The sequence below is a fragment of the Oenanthe melanoleuca genome, chromosome 4 (assembly GCF_029582105.1).
Source record: "Oenanthe melanoleuca isolate GR-GAL-2019-014 chromosome 4, OMel1.0, whole genome shotgun sequence".
Lineage (NCBI taxonomy): Eukaryota > Metazoa > Chordata > Aves > Passeriformes > Muscicapidae > Oenanthe > Oenanthe melanoleuca.
Genome location: NC_079337.1, coordinates 41,613,158 through 41,627,816, shown reverse-complemented (window position 1 = coordinate 41,627,816; position 14,659 = coordinate 41,613,158). Strand labels below are relative to the sequence as shown.

The following is a 14,659-nucleotide window of genomic DNA, read 5'->3' as shown; positions in this document are numbered from 1 at the left end:
GTTCTATTTCTACTTTCGTGAGCATGCCTTCTGTTTGAATAAATGGGTTATACTGTTTTACAGATGTTATGATTTGCATTTAATATGTACACAAATATCCTGATTTAAATTAGTTGAGGTTCTGGCTTTTATGAAGGGACACCAAATAATTTTGTAGATTATTACACTTGCTTTCTTTCCAAGGAAATAAATAATTGAACGTTTGGCATTTTTATGACAGAGCCACATGCAGGTTTTCGAATTGCTTTCAACATGTTCGATACTGATGGCAATGAAATGGTGGACAAAAAGGAATTCTTAGTGGTATGTATATTTGCAGTTTTTGATGTAGTCTTGAAGCTAATGTTATGATGTCAGTAGTCATGAGAGTACTATCTATATTGCTAACTATTGCTAGCTATTCTTCACTGAATGTAGTTGTTTATTTGCCTTATTTCATAAAAATAGTTTTTATAATGTAAACTGAAAATAGAAGCTCCTTCTTAGAATGCACAGGAGTGTTGTATGTAACTATTTGTGAAGCTTAACTCTAGTTTTTACTCTAGTTTTTATTCTGGATCTTTTAATTGCTACTGTAGTCACAGTAGCTATTAAAATAATAGAAATGTTTTAACGGTTTTAACAGAGTTATTTAATTGCTCTGATGATGAAAGGATTTGTAAAAGAATCTTTTGCTGGGAGATCACCTCACTTTGCCATTTGGTCTGCTGATAATTATGAGTGACCTGAAAATATTGACTGACATAATGTGACACTGTCATCTGGTTTGGACAAGATTTGTAATGAAATAAAACATACTGTACATATATCTAGTTTAGCCCATAAATCCATATGCTGAAGCAATTTGCTAAGCTGGGGTTCAGCTGTTTAAGGAGAATATTCCTACAAGTGAAATTGACTTTGACCTGAATAATTTCCATGTGCTTTGGAACAGATGGCAGGATACCCAGAACTTGGCAGTAGTTTGGTTGCATCCAAGGTTTTATTACATTACTAATTTGAATTACAATATTTTTCAAATTAGAGCTTTACTCTGTTTATGGCTTGGAAAAAGCAGTTCTGTAAATTTATCTTATTAATTATTTAAGCACAGTTTATTTTTTCAGGTTATAAATCTAAACTGTTCTAAAGAGCCCAGACTTTAAAAGAAAAATTCACGCGTTGTTGAGATTTGAAAATTAAGACTAATTTGGCACTTGAGGGAAAATATTTGAAAATCTTAAATCATCTACTATATATTCATTTTTATCATGATTAATCTGATAATTGCATCTTAAAATTTGAATATTTCATAAGTTTTTAGGTGGTAGGATGCACCAAGTTCAGGAGAATGATCTTTGCACTAACAAGAGGACAATTTTAGATTTATGTTAATTTATTTTCTGATTTCAGGAGAAATGGGTGGTGACTGTGATTCCAAATAAATGCCAGTGATTTATCATTTGAAAAAGACAAGGAAACGCAGAAAATTGACCACTCAAAGTTAGGGCTTCTGAGTTTAAAATAACTGTATGGCTTTATATTAAAAACAGTTCACCATAAACCAGAGATTGTTAGTGTCCATAGGCAGCAACTGTCTGGGATTACACTGAAGTACTCAGTTATGATGAACATAGGTTTTGAAATTTCCTTAGAAGTTAACATTGAAAATTTTATGGCTAGTGATGCAGACAAGCTTTCTGAAGACTATACAAGGCCTTAATTTTCTACTGAACAAGTACAGATGATCAATACAATAAAACATTTATAAGAATTGAATTAGATGTTAGAAAAAATGTTTGTGTAAAAGACATAAATTTCATCTTCATATATTTTTGTAGTTGAGTTTATAAATAAATACATGTGAGTACACATGAGAAAAAGTTCAGTGCCTTATTGAAAAAGATGGAGCAAAATACAAAGAATGAAACAGACATGGAATGTATTTAAGTGTCAGAGCCAAATTTATTTAAAATAAAGACATCCTGGTTTCCTGTGTGTGGTTTCTTAATTGATTCAAATAAACTATGCTGACCTTAAGAAAATAGAAATATGGAAGAAGCTTTCCTTAACTGAACTTTCCTTAATTCTCCTTTTCAGGAAAGTGAGATCTGAGATCTGAGGGCTTGTTATGGTGACATGGCTTAGGTAGAACAGGTGTCTGCTTAAATTCTAAATTTATTTTGGAAGGTGACGCCACTTGCGAATTGTGGCATTTTTTGTATCCTGTTATTAAATGTACACCTCCTTGTATGTGCTAATTCTTAATAAGCATCTCCTCCTGTTGGAGGAACAAACCAGCAAAAATTGGAATAATTAACAAAAGCAAAAAATAGAGGGAGAAGAAGATAAGCAAGCATGTTTCATGATTCAATTAAACAGTGTGGTGGAATAGACTGCCAAGTTTGTTCTAAAAGAGAAAAAGGACTTCCATTAAAACAGCTAAATGGGAGGAAATTGAAGCAAGAGGCTTTGTCTTTCAGAAACTGATGCTAAAAATGAAATAAAATAAGCATGTGGGAAAGTGGGAAACCAGGACAATATTTAACTATGGATATTGCATCTTTCTTTTTAACTATGTTTTTAGTCCTCTTCACGTCCTGCTATGTATTTGTTCTCTGTCATGATCCCTGTATAAAGTTTCTCCTTACTCTTTTTCTGTTAGCAGAATTGGTGGATAAAAGAAAGTAGAATTTTCAAACATTAGTTATAGTGTCCCCTACCTATGATTGTATTTAACAGATTTATATAGATTAAACTTGAGTGCAACTCTGCTTCTTTAGGTGTCAGTGATCCTTCAAAAATTATATCAGAACCCTTAAGTCAGAATGTTAGATCTGAAATGAAAAAGACTAAAATAGATATGTAGATAGATTTTTGTGTAGTAAAAGCAAATAGGTAAATACAAGCTGATTCAGTGATACTGCAGCTGTGATAGAACTGGCCCCAGAACATACATTTGGCATCTTTACTCACCTTGCTTTAATATGATGTATCATATCCTGTGTGCCTGAGAAAAGGAAAAAAAAAAACCTGCCATTTGAACTACCCAACATTTGTAAAATATTTATCCCTCAATTACAGGCAGCTATCAAAAAATTGGTAAGTAAATGCTATTCAGTTTTACAAATAAAGAGACTTTGAAGAGCTTTGTTTATGGATCACGTGTTATGTGATTCTTGAGGAAAACAGCATGTCCAGTGGAGACTTGAAAAATACTAAATTTTTCATATAGCAGCTGTATTGTTTTTGTAAACTAATTTCATGGTGTTTGTGCTTTCCTCTTTGCTTATGTCATAGGGGTGAGGTCAGGGAACAGAAGGATTGTGTTGCCTTGTTATTGGAGATCTTATTTTTGCTGCCTTCAGCAGTCAATCTCATTATCCTGTTTCAAACAATGTTCCTATGAAAGTACTCCTAGACCCTTTTTGCATTCACTTATTTTCACTCACTGGTATCCTATAGCACTCTTTCTGAACAAAAGATCCATTTCCAGAAGTTTAGCAAGGGCTTTAATAATGCATGCAACAGAATCCTACTCCTTTGCCTCTGTGGCAGGAGAAATACATCCAAGGATGCCTTGCTTTTTACTGATCTTTTTTGGTTTTTCAATTACTGCCACTCTTCTCTCCTGCTTGATGGCTTGTCACTTCACTTTTCACAAGGGATTTTCTTTCTATTTCTTTCTGTTCATTTAGCTTTTTTCTTTGCATTGTTCTGGGTTGCACATTGTATAGTAGTCTCCTATCATGACTCTTTCCTTGTTAGCATAAGTTACAGTAACTTGTGCCTGTAGGTTTGCAAAAAAATTTGAAAAATTTACCAAGGTCTGTAAATTTATCGTATATTCAAAAACAGGTATTGTGATACACAAAATGTTCTGGTCTGTATTTGACTTGTAGGAAATTCCAGAAAACTCAGTAGTCAGTTTTGGAAATTCATAGAATGTTTTTATAAATATGTTTGCTACTTAATCACTAAACTTACTCACTAAATCACTACACTTAATCACTAAACATTGTCTTCTTTGATTGCAATGTTGTCATACCCCGTGCAGTAAAGCTTGCTGATCCCTTTGTCTTGGTCATCTGCCTTCTCTGAAATAAAGATATCCTGAAATTTAGTTTGGAAAATTTATTTGCAAAGTTTATCACACATACTTTACATTTCACACTCAATGGAGCTCTGTGTACATGACATTACATTATCAGGTTTTACCAGACTTACACAACTTACACAACTTACACAACTGTGTCTGTATGCCAAGGTGTTTGGTTCTGAAAATACCATATTCAAGGTCTACAAGTTTCTCAGATCAGGGTTTATTCTTTTTCTAGCCCAGTTAGAGGAAAACAAATGCTACACATGATAGTACAATATTTTCACATGCAGTTTTTTAAAAGCTAAAGTTGTAGTAGACACCTAGATGATATCATAGTTAATATTGCTCTGTTCTTGCTAAACTGTGGGACTTTTTCCTAATGGTTTGGGAACATGTTGCTATAAATAAAAATACCTAAATAAAACAGATACTTGCAAAGAAAGATAAGTACAATCCAGTTCTTACTCTGAAGACTTTACAAAAATAAATATGCTTAAGAATCTGTATGTTTGAAATCTTGTATTTGAGGTTTTCTCAGAAGTCATGTTTAAAGCTCTTCATGTTGAGATAGTTGTGAAAGGGGTGTTTTACAAGACCTGAAGGTATTCTTTGAACAGACTTGAAAAGAAAGGGTACTTGATAAATTACTCTTGAGTAGTAGTTTGTTGCTGCTGAAGGGGAATGTTTCACCCCCACCAGGTGTTTCTACCCCTCCCTTGTGCCAGCAGGAGTAAGAACTGATCAGGTTGGAAACTAATATGAAAAAAAGATTGATTCAGTTGACTACATGACCACACAGATACTAATTAGAGCCTGAAAAGAAAGGATGTGCTTTGAGGTGGTGAAAAAGGATTTAACTTCCCCTTTTTATATAGGGCAGACTGGCTAAATAAGATGTTCTTAGTATTGTGCTCCCAAGTAGAATTGTTGCCCTTATTTTGTGGAATAGAATTGTTACCCTTAATTTTTCCCTTTCTGTATGGTACTTTAAGTCACAGAAGGAAAATGAAGGCATGAGTATGAACAGTATGAATAAAGCATCATTAAAACTCGGATATTTCAGTAAAGAACTGCATTTTAATACTGTTAGTAATGTTCCTTATGATGAAGGATACTGTTATGCATGTGAAAACAGACTGAACACTAATTATGAACAACATGGTTTGGTTTTTAGCTCCAAGAGATCTTCAGGAAAAAAAATGAGAAGCGAGAAAAAAGAGGAGATGAAGAAAAACGTGCAATGCTGGTAAGTAAAATCGGAGAAGTTGCATCTGGTAGTTTTTTCACTTTTTTTGATGTAGGACAAAATTATGTGTGTATATATTTCACCAATCCTTTTTTTAAAACACTAAATTCATATTTCTAAAAGAATATGCATAACTTTATATGTAGAAAAAACCAATATTTAGCCTAAACTGCAGTAAATGGAAAATAAAAGAGTAAGTGGTTTATATGAAGGAAAAAATTGTGTTTAAATGCTCTAGTATATGTTGTGACAGTAGATTTAATTTCATTTGGAGTTTAGAAATTTAGGGAAAAGTGAATAGTAATAACCCAGTGTCTGTAATGACAGGAAGTGTTACTGTCAGTGGGAAGACCAAGTGATACACTTGCTTTCAGAGCTAACTGAAGCTGTTCATGTAGACCTACTCATCCTGGTGCTTGTTATCCACACAGCAGTTTTAAAATAGATTATGAAAAGTTACAACTGAACTTAGATTTTATATTCAAATTTAATTTTGTATTAAATAATGCTTATGACCTATGCAAAATACATTAATCTGAATATATTTTCATGAAATATTGGGTAGTCATTTAATGTCAAATTTGCCTTTCATGCAAATAAATAAAAAAGGTAAGTCAGAAGTAAATGAGTCTGTGGTGGTTTGTCTGAGGGACAGCAGCAGTAAAAGGTACTTCTTTGACTGTTGAAAAAATAAATATCAGGGAGAAATCTTTGTCAAGCAGAGAGCAGAAAAACATGTTCAATTTGCATATTTATGGAAGAATTCCTTATTATAAGAAACATTTTGACATATCAGCAGAGCTTCTCAGTGTCCATTTTATTTTTGCCAACATCAATGCTCCGTCTCAGTTCTTTGTCCCTGAACCACAGTAAATATAATTTTCAAGAATTAATACTTTTTAAACCTTCCCTGAGAAAAAAAGGATTTTTTTCTTCCCACACTGAGGGACCTATCCTGCTCAGCTTTTCAAAACCATACGTCAGTTGTTGAATCTCTCATAGACTGTTTATTTTGAGCAAAGGAAACCTACTTAAAGAGAGAGCTTTTGGAAAACTTAAAGAATGCAAAATGGCACATAAGTCCTGAGGGTAATCTCTAAAAATGTGCACTTCCCTTTTGAAAATTTGAAGAGTAAGACTGGAAATAAACCATTTTTTTCTTCATTGTCATTTTGAAAACAAATAAACCAAAAGACTAATAATATGTAAAGTAAAGGTTTGCTTGTCTTAACCTATTCTGTTGTCTTTTTTTCCCCCCTTCTTTTATCTTCATTCTGACATGTGATACTTGGCTTGGCCCATTTTTGCTGTATGTCAGCGTCTTCAACTTTATGGATATCATACTCCTACTAACAGTGTATGTACTCTAATTATTTTCAATTGATGCAGTCTTCACCAGTGAGATTAAATAATATGCTATAAGAAAATTTATTGTATTTATCTTTTTACCAAGTAGATTATTTCTGCTAATCAGTAAAAAAGTGAGGAATCTTGACTTGCATAAAAGATTGTTGCATGCATGCTGAACATGCAAGCCTACCAGGAGGAAAGGTTGCTCTCCATTTATATAAAATGGAGGAAACAATATTTTTAAGGGAAAGTACAAAATGCATTTGAATAAACTGTGGACATATTTTTAACTAATGTGTGTAAATTAAGTCATCCTGCATGAGTCATTTGATCCATCTCTTTGTTTCCTTGGGTATAGTGTGAATAATTAGTCAATTGAATCCTTCACCTCTTTATTGCCCCCAAAAAGAAACCTGAAGAGAGCTTTCCTATTTTTATGCTTCACCTACAGAAAAAATATGTAAGAATTTTCAGTGCTGAACTAGGAAAAGATTTTACAGAAAATATTCTCTGTATCAATTAGGTGACAGTAACCTTCTTTTCCATCATTTTTGAGGGATGAAAAGGAGAAACAGCAAGGGATCTTCTGAGGTTTTTAATGTCTTCATCATTACTTGATTAATTTCTGTATCATGGCAGAAGTAAAACAGTTTTTAAAAAACAGACTGATCTGATGTTTAAATAGAAGAATTCATCTTGTAGCTTTATTGTGATATTCCAGGTGGGGGGATGGGATACAGGAGAATTAGGTGACTAGTGAAATTCCAATTTTAAAATTTGTTTCTTTAAATAATTATTCAGAAATGCAGAGATTTATTTCTTGTGGAGTTGGCACCTACAATTTGAGCAATATGGAGGAAGGAAGTCTGTTGAATTAAAATGTGTAGTTGATATGATGGGCACACTGCAGTGATGTGATTAAAATGAAGTATAATATGCAGAACCTTATGATTCAATGGATTTCAGGCTTTACTGCAGCAAAACTTGCAGTGATTGCCAAATTCCCATGCTTGCTCCTGTTTCAAACTGAAACCAAACTGGTTAGGCATTCTACTTATGTAATTTTCAGCTTTAGTAAAAAAATCTCCTGGATTCCAGCCATGTCCAAACACTATATCAAGATAATGCCCAGGTGTGTGCATTTTTGCCCTCCTACTGTCTGAATGGAGATCTCCATGCAAAGGAGACTTAGGTCTATAGGAATTCAATAAATCCCTCATCTCCTAAAATTGATATTTTGGGTTTCTTTCTATTTCTCCTACTGAAATAAGAAATGTAGCAGCCTTGTTTCCCTTGATGCCCTGAGGAGTTGAAGATACCCAGGTTCCAAGGAGATGCAACCCTAAAATGTCTGGGATAATCCAACATGCTGCCTCATGCATGAGGCCCTTCTCCTCACTTCATCTTACAAATCAGTTCTGATTTTTTTTTTAAATGTCTTGAGGTCCATAGGTCATAAAAAGGATATGGTGATGTTTTTAATGGGTCAAATATTTTAGTATTTTCATTTGCATAGGTTAATTCTTTCAAGTCATGTTCTGGTGCATACTGCATTTGTGTCTAAGACAGCTTTGGCATGTACTGCATGAGTGCTTTCATTGGCCAAATGCCAACCAGAACATGATAACTACGATGTGATGCATGTAAAGGAAATAAAATGTGCACGCCCAGAAGTACTAATTCAATTGACTAAAGTAATTCCAGTAAGAGAACAAATTCAATGAATACTTAAAATATATAATCATAGAATTGTATGCATGAAAGAATGTAGTGTTCATTCACACAACTTAAAAGTTTGATCATCAGACATGGATAGTGTTTTCCTGATAAGTTACAATTGAAGTTGAACTTACTGGGCTTGTTTTTTGCCTTTCTTTGTTGTTGCAATGATGTAATAATGAATATCAGATTAAATTATTCTATATAACTAGTTGTATGGTGATAATTTTATTTTAGCCAACGAAAAATTAATTATATAAGTATATAAATTAATATTTTATGGAAAAACAGAAATGATGGAAAAAACTGTGGCAAAATGCTGAGTTTAAATGGCCATTTTGAAATGTTCTTTTAGTAAATATTTTCACTTGTGCTTTCTTGACGTTACTTTGTTTGGGAAAATGGAGTCTGGTGATACTTTGGGCTCAGCCAAGAGCATTAAGCAAGTAGCTGTAATAGACCAGTGTTCCTTTCATTTACAAAGTGTCATGTAACTGGTTAAAATGTCACTATTTGAAAGCAAGAGAACCAGCCCTGCTTTTGAAGATCTGTTAGAAAAGATTTTAAAGTTTATGAATGGTCGTTCTGTTGTTTTTTGTTTTTCAAACAATTGTGCTTCTTGAAACTGCAGGTTCTTAAAACAGAAGGAGAGGACCTTGTCCCCAGAAGCTATTGGGATACTTTGAGACGTAGCACAAGCCAAGCACTCTTTTCAGACCTTGCGGAGGTATAAAACAACCTCTCTGGTCTCTAGTCCATAAACAGACTGCTATTCCATCTATTCTGTTCTGATTGCTTTCTTATATTATGCACCTTGTTTCTTCTTTTCCTTTTAATTCCTTCTTTGGTTTAAACCTGAAAGTTCTCAGATGAAATGCATTTGATTCTATACAGTGTGATAATTGAAGGTTGTCATTTCCAAGAAATAGCAAGGTTACCTTTTGAAAGTGTTGGAAGTTTAAGTTGTCATCAGTCCTCACAGAATGAAGCATTTTCTAACAATAATAGTCATGGCATTTCAAAGTTAGAGAAGCAATTCAGGAAACCTTTGTCATTTAGGTGTGGTCCAGTAAAATGATAACTTTATTGAGAGTTGTAGCCCTTTAAGCTTGTCATCTTTATGTCTTAACATGCTTTTTATGTATATTATCAGAGCCAATCTTCACAGAAAGTATAATGCAAAGATTGTTTTAATTACTGGAGAAAACCAGGAATGTTTTAAGGTAACCAGAACATTGGTCCATCTTTTTTTTAATATTACACAGTTATTATTGAGATCTAGAAATACCACTGGGCTGTCAAATTAATTTCCATAATTCTTTAAATTCTAATAATTCTTGTTTTGTGATCTGCTTCTAGATAATTGAGTCAGATATTTCTTTGTATTTATAATTTCAGAGGGTCAGAAAACCAGATAATTTATACTTTTCTGTGCCCCACACAGTGAGAGTGATTGCTCTGCTGGTAGTGGCATTAAAAAACATACAGCAAGTCCCCACTGACTCTGGTCTCAGAGTTCCATTATGATCTTAAGCAGGATCATAATGAGAAAAGAACAAGGAACTGAAAATGGCCTCCAGAGTGAAACAGATTTTTTCCCTGGTTTGGAAGCAATGTGTGCTTCACATTAAAAGTAATTAGTGTTTTGTCCCTGCTGTTACTCTGCAGAAGCTGTTGAATAACCTGAGGACTTCGATGGACTTATTTCTAATTTTTAGTCTAAATTTACTCATAGTCCCTTTATACCAATCTGTTGTTCATTAATTTTCATAGGGCTTTTTCTTCTTTAGTGTTAATCTTCTTACTCATGGTTGCATTTAAAAATGCAGTCATAGCCCTCTGTTTAAATTTATTTAAATTTTAATTAAGGGCCAAACAAAATAAGGCATTTGATTTTTCTTTTAAGGTAGAACCTACATTTCCTAGGTATCAAATCAGCCTTTTCTGTATTTCTCTTGGCTTGTGTTCATTTGCCCTTGAACAAACAGTGTTACAGAAATGAATTTTATAACAATATCCAAAGTAATAACATATACACAGTAATCTTGCAGTAAAGCAGTATACCCAGCCTATCTTCCCTTGCTTCTACATTAATGAGCTTCTGAATTGTTAATCCAGCTATTAATCCTAATTTATTCCACCAAATTTTAAAATCCAGAATATCAATGCTCTTGTCTAGTCAGATAAGGAGACATAGAGGAGAGAGAAGGCTTCTCATTTCACTGATTATTCATGAAGCTTGGAGCATTGAGTTTTCTGAATGAAATGTCATCTTAATGTACAGTTAGCTGATATGAATTCAGTCCCAAGTATACCTGGAGTGAAGTTTGGTAATGTCTACACATGTTTAATTTGAAGAGAGAGAGGTTTTTTACTATCCAATACCTCAGACTAATATCTGTAACCATAATGTAATTGAAGCATATAGCAGCTATAGTCAGTAGTGATTTAAATTCTCTGTAAAGGGTAAAAAAACCCTGTCTGCTCACTTGTAAATCATTTTATGAAGAAAAACCATGTTCTGCGTTTTCTCCACTGACAATTTCCCACTTCTCACTGTAATTATCTTTATCTTGCTTGGTTTGGGCCAGCTGGCTTTCATCCATAGTCTTATCTCTCCCAGGTAGTCTTGCATCTGAATGATATAGCTATTTGTAGTAAGAAAGTGGCATAAAGCAAGGTGACACTGGGGTCTGTGTTGTTTCATAGGCTTTTGAGAAGTCTATGTGTAAGTTGAAAAGGAGAGTAAATAAGGTTTGTTGCTATGGGGATCAAAATGTCTCTTTGGAGAGTAAAGTTATTTTTCACAACTATAATGTATAATACTGTTTCTGTTCTTACTAATTTAGCAATTCTACGATCCTGTTGGAATATTGGAGTTATCACTAATTTCAGTTTTGAGGTTTATTCTTAAATTACTAAGTGAAACTGGAAATCAGTAGGTTAGTTATCACTGTGGAAAAATCAGGAGTTTGCAGTAAGAAAGGTCTTACTAAATCAGATCACAATATACATAATTATTGAAAGATGTTGGTAAACGTGGAATCAATATTCTTAAGCATTACCTACTTTTAGTCAAGCCATGTTAATCAAGAGCTAGAAATGAATTTTAAAGAATAGAAAATAAATAGACTTTATGCACTTTAGGTTAGGAAATAAAAAAGGAAAATATATTGCCATTATGCAGCAAGTCAATAAGGTGATTGAAACACTTGTCTTTGCTCTGTCTCTTTACCTGCATTTGTATTCTGGTTAGTGTAAAGGTAAAGAGAAATGAGAAGGATTTTACTCTCATTTAAATTACTGCAAAATATATTTTATCAAAATTAGGGCTCATATTTGTTTGTATACATGGAAACAGGTGAGGTAATTTAACTTCCACTGATCTAAAATAAATTAATAAAATTAATTTTATCATTAAAAATAAATAGTAGCTTTAAATGATTAAGGCTTCTGGTTTTATCCTCTACCACATAAAAGAGAGAATTTATTTAATGCTATCAGTGCAGAAGGAGCAGGGGAATAGTTTTCAGTTGCCTGCAGTTCTTCAGAGAAGCATATTGGGTTGAGTTTCTGCAGTGAGGTTTTTGTTTGGGGTTTTTTCATTTAGTGAGGCCAACCAAGAGGGAATTGTGAAAAGACTTACAGATTGCATTTTTTTTAAAACGGTTCTTTAGATATGGGTGAATGCAACCTAAGTCTAAGGTTTTGAAATGTTTTTGGAAGATGAAAGGCTGTAATTTAACATTTGATATCTTTTCAGTATACTTGAGGGAAATTGTTTGAATGTGCTTAGGGATTTAATTGCTTAAAAGACAGAAGAAATCAGGGTATCTGCATTTCAGTATATTGTGTCCTGCAGTGGAGGATAACAACACTAAAAGACAAATAGGAATTACTTTTCTGAATTAGTTTGCTCACTTGAAGAGCAGAGCTGTCTTAATTGAAGGGCTTGGAATATCTCTACCTCTATATATACTATGTCATCTTATTTCACCCTGGAGAAGAGTATGAGAATAAAGAGGAAGCTAGAGTACGTGAAATACAATCTTGAGAATCCTAAACTGATTATACTAAAGGACAGAAAAGTCTCTCTCATTTCTTTAGATTGGATGTTGAAAGGAAGGGATTTGTGTTGTTACTGCCTTGTGTTTTCCCTTGTTGTTGATACATAAATACTCTTTAATGAATATTGCACTTTACATTTTTTACAAATCAGTATGTAAATTTGAAAACAATATAGTGCACTTTAGAGAATGTAGATGTGAAATGCTTTTTCATGTTACATGATTTATCATGATGTTGAACTATTGCATATTGTTTAAAATTTTTTCTTGGTTTCTTCACTTAGAGTTTTTTTGTCTTAGAAATTTATAGCCTCTTCAGTGAATAAATAGAGTCAGACTTACAGAACTCTGAGTGTGGCTTGCAGGTTTCTCCATGTAGATCTTTATAGAGCTGTATAAAGAGTTTTCTATACCTATGGTAGATCCCACAGGTTTATAATGTATCATTATGGTGATAAATTACTGCTGTTGCATCTCCCAAATTTGCTAGGTTTCTGTACTGTGCCTTATTTTGTACTGTAACACTAGACTCAGCAGGAAAACTTCCTAGATGGGTGGTAGCTTGCCTAGGAAGAGCAGACATGCTTTGGTTTTTCATGAAGTCTTGTCTTTGTAAGAAAAATGAGAGCTTGGACAGGAGGTAATCCCTAAGCAGGTGCAGTAAGGAGACTAAATACATTACTTTTTAAATTTCAGATGTTGGTAGGAGCATGTTAATGCCAGGAGGACAGTGTCATGTTGAACTACTGTCACTTATTCAAGAGCCTTATATTACTGAATTATTCTTCTAGCTCTTCAGTGTGTCAAGAATTTCTTTTTCAAAGAAGTAAAATCAATGCATACATACAAAAAGGGCAATGAATATATATTTTAAAAAGTGGAATATTATGCAAGCACTATACACAGATGATACTTACTTCTGTTTGAATTCCTGTTTACAATTTTTGCTATTACAAATGGTCAAAATTAGTTGGCTTTCTCTTCTAATTCTGGCCTTCAAAATCTATTATTTATTAAGGAAAAAGTATTAATACATATTCAGAAATTTCAGTCCTGCACAGAGACCACAACCCATTCATAACATTCTTAAGAGAATTAATCCAAATATTGCTTCATTATTTCAAAATATTTCATAATTCTGGTGTTTTAAATGTGTTTGGGCAGAAACATTTAAGATGTGGCTATCTGTCACTTACAGAAAAGAATCATGTAAAGTACACCTAACTTGATGTGATTTTGGAGCACAATCCTGTATTTACTATTGAAATGTAGAATAAGAGTATATGAACTAATGTACTTTAACTTCTTTGTAGTTTCATAGTAGAAGGGAAAGGAGCTTGTGTACAAAGGGAGTTAGCATTTTATGATTTACCTTAACAGACAAGAATTTTTTTTTTTATTCTCACAAGTTTCTGGTTTTATTTTACATACCTTTCCCCCCTTCATTGCAGCTTCCATTACATCATTCTCTTGGTTTAACTACTTTCTACTAAATGCAATTAACAGCTACTGCTATTTTTGTGTTAAAATTGCATGGCAAAATTAATGTAATGGATTTTAATACTAAAATCTTTTTTAAAACTATAAACATAAAATGCTCTTTTAATAGAAAAGTCTATTATGATGATAGGCATTCTCAGATTATACTTCTGTATCTGATCCAATCATGGCCTTTAATTTCTTTTTATTCTAATATTTAAGCGTGCTGATGATTTTTCAAGTTCACTGTCAGATACTACACTGCTTGTACACTTTTTTGGCAAGAAAGGAAAAGCTGAACTGAACTTCGAAGATTTTTATAGGTGAGTCTCAACTTAATTAATTCCTTGTAAAAATATTTGTGTAGTTGTTCTAATTAATGTGAACTAAATTACGATACTCATGCAGTTTTGTTTATATGTTATATGTTTATATGTTTACACAAAGAGCAAAATAATTGTGGCCTAACAATAAAAACTTCTTCTAGTGCTGCTGCATTTGCAAATTTTGTTAGAACTTGTGTGTTTAGTTAGTTTGGGGTGGAAAGGTTATACCCCAACCCTTTCCGTATTGATAGGTAGGAAGTTCTTTCTTGGTTTTGAATTATTTATGTCTTTTCCCCTGTTTGTCAGTGCTTTAAAAAAAAAGTGTGAATATCTGCACTTAGGGACATATTTAAATGCAGATTTTTCTGAAGATATCATTCAAGCTCCTTAG

General features: G+C 33.1%; 1 protein-coding gene across 5 annotated transcripts in view; it reads left to right on the top strand.

The window, feature by feature from the left end:
* The window catches only part of MICU3 (mitochondrial calcium uptake family member 3), a 50,570-nt gene that overhangs the window by 19,434 nt on the left and 16,477 nt on the right, over nucleotides 1–14,659 (top strand). For 2 of the 5 annotated variants that reach the window (XM_056490069.1, XM_056490073.1), the window contains exons 6-10: nucleotides 221–303; nucleotides 5,256–5,327; nucleotides 6,646–6,684; nucleotides 9,028–9,123; nucleotides 14,165–14,265. In XM_056490069.1, the coding sequence (XP_056346044.1) occupies nucleotides 221–303; nucleotides 5,256–5,327; nucleotides 6,646–6,684; nucleotides 9,028–9,123; nucleotides 14,165–14,265 (391 nt within the window). The remainder of the gene's footprint in view (nucleotides 1–220; nucleotides 304–5,255; nucleotides 5,328–6,645; nucleotides 6,685–9,027; nucleotides 9,124–14,164; nucleotides 14,266–14,659) is intronic. The other 3 variants (XM_056490071.1, XM_056490070.1, XM_056490072.1) reach the window with 3 other exon arrangements.